Source organism: Physcomitrium patens, chromosome 1 (assembly GCF_059467195.1).
Source record: "Physcomitrium patens ecotype Gransden chromosome 1, ASM5946719v1, whole genome shotgun sequence".
In the NCBI taxonomy this organism is placed as follows: Eukaryota; Viridiplantae; Streptophyta; class Bryopsida; order Funariales; family Funariaceae; genus Physcomitrium; species Physcomitrium patens.
In genome coordinates, this window is record NC_143410.1 from 24,636,152 (window position 1) to 24,641,175 (window position 5,024).

At 32.9% G+C, this 5,024-nt stretch overlaps 1 protein-coding gene across 2 annotated transcripts; it reads right to left on the reverse strand.

Annotated features, from left to right (window-relative positions):
- Positions 1 to 1,724: 1,724 nt before the first annotated feature.
- LOC141046266 (uncharacterized) lies at positions 1,725 to 3,064 on the reverse strand. Of its 2 annotated transcripts, none has more exons than XM_073539165.1 (2): positions 2,648 to 3,064; positions 1,725 to 2,169 (listed from the first exon to the last, which is right to left on the reverse strand). In XM_073539165.1, exons 1-2 carry the CDS (start codon positions 2,913 to 2,915, stop codon positions 2,102 to 2,104), a joined length of 336 nt encoding a protein of 111 aa, XP_073395266.1. In that variant the 5' UTR covers positions 2,916 to 3,064; the 3' UTR covers positions 1,725 to 2,101. The 2 variants fall into 2 exon arrangements, with proteins under 2 accessions (XP_073395266.1, XP_073395267.1); XM_073539166.1 differs by having other exon boundaries at positions 1,725 to 2,436.
- Positions 3,065 to 5,024: the final 1,960 nt, after the last annotated feature.

Here is a 5,024-nt window from a genome sequence, read left to right on the forward strand (position 1 = left end):
GAAAAAATCACACCTCAGATACAGACAAACTCACATACGGGGTTGGACGCCACCTCGGAACCCCTAATTAGGATTAGCGAACCCCAATGTCGCTAATGCGAGTTACGCTCTGGGTTACCCACTAATAAAGAGCTTGTGTGTCGCTCATTAATGCGGCTCGTTGGTGGAGTTTGATGCACTGCAAACTGGCACCATGATGGCTGACACGCTTGGATGGAGTCTTTTGTTTGCTCCCCGGTGTTTTTCCAGGCCACAGCAGTTGGGTGTCAGTACCAAAGTCCAAAGGTCCTTGAAGCACTTTCTTAGCCTTCCGCCAGCATAGACAGTGGGAAACACAACCAGTGGAATGAAGCCAATTATTAATCTTCCCATAGGACGTCTCAGCGGTCGTCACCAGTGATACACCCACGGAATCCAGAGCAACTCTAGTGGCATGGGAGTTTGGTGAACTTGGCAGAGCCTTGGATTCTTTCCCTTGCACCATTCTTCCTTCCTTCCTTCCTTGAGATGGCATTCCTCCTAGTCTTTGCTTATTCCAGGATCTCTCACAGCCGCCGGTGGTTGATCGGTGGTGGTGCTGCTGCAGGATTCCTCCTGGTGATCACATCTCATCCTCAGAATCCTCAATGCTGGTAGTGATGGTTGAGTGCATGGAAAAGAAGACGATGAAGGAACAGTGAATAATGACGTTGACTTTCATCTTTTGTTTGCTTCCAAAGTTGCCGCATTTCTCTTCGACGTTCGTCATTTGAGCATGATCTGATCTTTCCTTGCAATTCCTTGCACTTATTCTTCCCAGAGTACTCATTCTCAGAATCCTCAATGCTGGTGGAGCTGGGTAAGTGCATGAAAAAGGAGACGGAGAAGAAGACGACGAAGTAATAGTGGATGATGACGGTGCTTCTCATCGTTTGTTTGCTTTTCAAAGACGCCGCGTTCCTCTTTCACGTTTGTCATGCGAGCACAATCTGATCTGTCGTTGCAATTTCTTGAACTTCTTCTTCTGATCCTTCTCTCTCTCTCTCTCTCTCCATCTCTCTCTTTCTTATTTGTTCCACATTTAGGCATTGGGCATGATCGCATGATTGTGTAGTGTGTACAGGTCTGTTGGTATATATATATATATATATATATATTCACACACACACGGTAAAGTTAAATGTTTAAATATCTAATTTTTTAGTTCGAAAACAAAGAAAAAAAAAACTTCACATTGTAATGAAATCAGTATACTAGTTGTAAAATTTGTACATTATCTTGTGCTTGTGAATAAATTTTAGTAGACATGTGAACACTTAGATTCTAGCACCTTGAGAATTGTTGGATATTCTTTCTATGTTTTCCCATAAGAGCTATCTCTAGATACATAGTAACACTTAAAAGAACATCCTTTGTTCTTCAATAATTGTAAATATCCAAAATGGTTGTTGATTTCATTGCCAATAACTCTATGAAGGTTGAGGTCATCAAAATCTTTAATGTTACTTTTATAATACGTACATTTATTGATTTTATAATAAGGAAATTAAAAGACCTTTATAAATCTTATATATATATATATATATATATATAAAGATGTATTTATATATTATAAATTATAAATTACTTAAAAATATATATTAGATAATATAAATAATAAATCATTAAAATTTTATGTTTATTATATATATACAGTGACAAACAAAACCGAGTACAAAATCTGAAGTGCCAACTTTCAAGAGCAATTACAGAAATTTCAATGATTGCTTTATAAATCTGAAAGTTACATGGAATAATACACACAGTCTTGTACACATGTACAAAGTTGCACATCAAATTGATAACTAAACATCCTTCTACAAAGTCAAATCAACAACTATGTCTTGTACTCAGTATTGTTCAAAGCAAATCTTCAAACTTCAATATTTAGTCCAATAACCTTTTGCTTCCAAAACAGCTGAAATCCTTCTTGGCATACTTTTGTATAGTTTCTCACAATCTTTTGCATCAAAACTAGGGTAAATACTACAAACATTCTCCCACAATTCTTGAACACCTCTTGGCCTTGGCGTGACTTGGCTTAAACACTATTTGAGAAGGACCCAAAAATGTTCCATTGGATTCAAATCTGGAGATTGAGCTGGCCATTGAAGGAGCTGAAATGGCTGTGAAGAGAGCCAAAACTGAACACTTTTTGCCATATGTTTGGGATCATTATCATGTTGAAAAACCACCTTAGTAGGATCTAAGTTGTAATTCTGTGTGGTACTTTCCAAGTAGGTTTCTAAATTTTTTTTGTACAAGTGTTGCTCCATTCTACCTTCAATTTGATACCAAGTACCCAGCCCAAAAGCAGTCATACAACCCCAAATCATAATTGAACCACCACCATGTTTGATAGCTTGACTAACATGTTTAGGTCCAGGTCGTTCTCCTTCTCTCAACCAACACCAAGACCTACCATCTGAGTTAATTAGGTTTATCTTTGTCTCATCACTGAAAATAACCCATCTCCAATCATCAACGGTCCAATTTTTGTATTTATGACCAAAACTCAACCTTGCAAGAACATGTCTTTTGGCAAGTAGAGGCTTCTTTTGTTGCACACAAGCACCCAAACCAGCTTCTCTCAAACCACGCCTCAAGGTGATGTCTAAGAAGTGTTTACCTGTTTTTTCTCGAAGTTGTTTTGCAGCTGCACTTGCCGTTTTGAGACAACCAGCAGTGACAAGGTGCACACCAAGTCGCTTCTCTTGCTCTCCTAAAACCTTTGGACGTCCTCCTCTTTGCTTTTCTATTTCACCACTAATCTCCCTCTTTAGATGAGCTACTGAAGACTGACTCATTCCAAGTGAGTCTGCAACTTTTCTTGTAGAAACACCACTCCTAAGCTGCACCAATGCTTGGTGCTTCAATGATTCACACAACCGAGGCATAGAGATACAATTGAAAAATCAACTTTCACTATAGATAGTACACAACAAGAGCAACACAACAAACAAAAAATGCCCTCAAATCTTGCAACAAGGAGTGTACATTGAAATTTCGAAATTCAGCAAGAAGAAGCAACCAAAATTGAGTACGCATGTCTGTGTGCTTCTACAACACTTTTCTCATAAACCCTACCTCAAACGATAATGAGATTTTTCATCCATGTAGAGGACTGGATGAATACACACAATAAAAAAGTAATTCTATCAATTGACTTATGTGTCAATTAGAAGGATCAATGAACTATGAGTGTTCAGATTTTATACTCGGTTTTGTTTGTCATTGTATATATATATTAAAATTGAATAATCTCTTGTAAGATTTTAAATAAATTTGGCTTAGATTAGTTTAAAAGAAAAATTTATATACAATTATCAAACTCTAAAAGTTATCAATAATTTATTTAGTAGCTTGAGTAATTGTTTTAAAAGCATTTCATAAAACATTATAATAAAAATTATTATTATTATTTTGTAGATTTTTTTGTAAAATTCAATTTTGATTATTTAAGATTTATTATTATATTATATTAAAAATACTATATTTTCTATTTTCTATTTTATATGTATTTTTTTATTATGATAGTAATATCTTATATATATATAAATATAAATTTATAATTTTTTGGAAATATTATCTTATATAATAGAATAAAAAATATTCAAATTTTATATTTAAATTATAAAATATTAAACTTATAAGTATAGTTTAAATTAATTTAAAATTTATAATAATTAAATTAGATTATATTTGAATGTATTCATAGGAATTTATAGATAATTACTGTATTATATACTAATATATTATATTTTTATTAGATCTTAATTTATAATTTAAAAATAAAATATTTGAATAATTCTTCCTTGAATATACATACTTTCTTTTATTATGTCACATTCCTTTTGACACAAATTCCACAAGTTTATGTATCTTCTTCCAGTTTGTGTCCTTGACAAATTAACAAGAGTGCTCATACAATATCAGAGCTTTGTCTTTTCTTGATTAAGAGTGGATTATCTCTTTCTCTTGATAAGACATAAGCGTATTAGAAGTTATAGATTACCTTCTTTTAAACTGATATTATTTATAGATTTTTTTATTTTTTATTTTATTTTATTTTATTTTATTTTTATTCTTAAGTATTATATTTTGTAAGAATAGACAACTTTCTTTTTATTGTTCTAGCATGGCAGAGCTTGTTGAAATGAAGAGTGCAATGGCTCAAATGCAAGAGCAAATGAGAGAGTTAATGCTTACAATGCATCAACTCAGTCTACCACCACAAGGAGCAACAAGATTATCAAGTAATGAAGATATAGAGATGATTGTAGTTGCTTCAACGTCTACACCAAGCTATACTATTGCTCCTACAATGGAACATTATTTAAGTTTCAAAGAACCAAAAATTGGATTGCTTGAAAAGTTTGATGGCACAAGATCTAAGTTTTGAGGATTCATGAATTAGATATAACTGGTGATTGAACTACAGCCTCAAAGTTATCCAACTCAAGGATTACAATTCAGGTTTATTGGAACACTACTTTCAGGTTCTGCTTTATCATGGTTTTCATTATTTCTTAAACAACATGATCTAATATTGGATAATGTGGAAGCATTCTTAGTAGAGTTTTGATCTATATATGGAGAATATGATACAATCCATATTGCAACCAACAAGATTTATATCTTGCAATAAAGCAATCAATCAGTGATATTATATACTTTACAATTTCAACAATTAGTGACAAATATCAAGTGGGATGATGTAGCACTGATCAGCCAATTTTTCTACGGATTACAATATGAAGTAAAGCAATTGATGCTCAATTTACATGACCCTCACATATTGAGTCAAGCAATTAAATTTGCTGTGAAATGTGATAATCAATTTTTTGAATTTTGATCTGAGAATTGCATAATAGAACCTCAATATTATTATAATTCAATGATGACACGAACAACTTCTTAATCTAAATATTTGGAAGTAGAAGACATGCAAATCAATCTAATACATTTTAAACCTTTTATTGAATAAAAAAATACTTGTCTTTATT

Bases quoted from the DNA above. Each gene is read 5' to 3' on its own strand.
- LOC141046266 (XM_073539165.1), bottom strand. From the start codon at position 2,915: ATGCCTCGGTTGTGTGAATCATTGAAGCACCAAGCATTGGTGCAGCTT. The intron at 2,170-2,647 runs GTAAACACTTCT...TATGGCAAAAAG, and splicing joins ACAACTTCGAGAAAAAACAG to TGTTCAGTTTTGGCTCTCTT.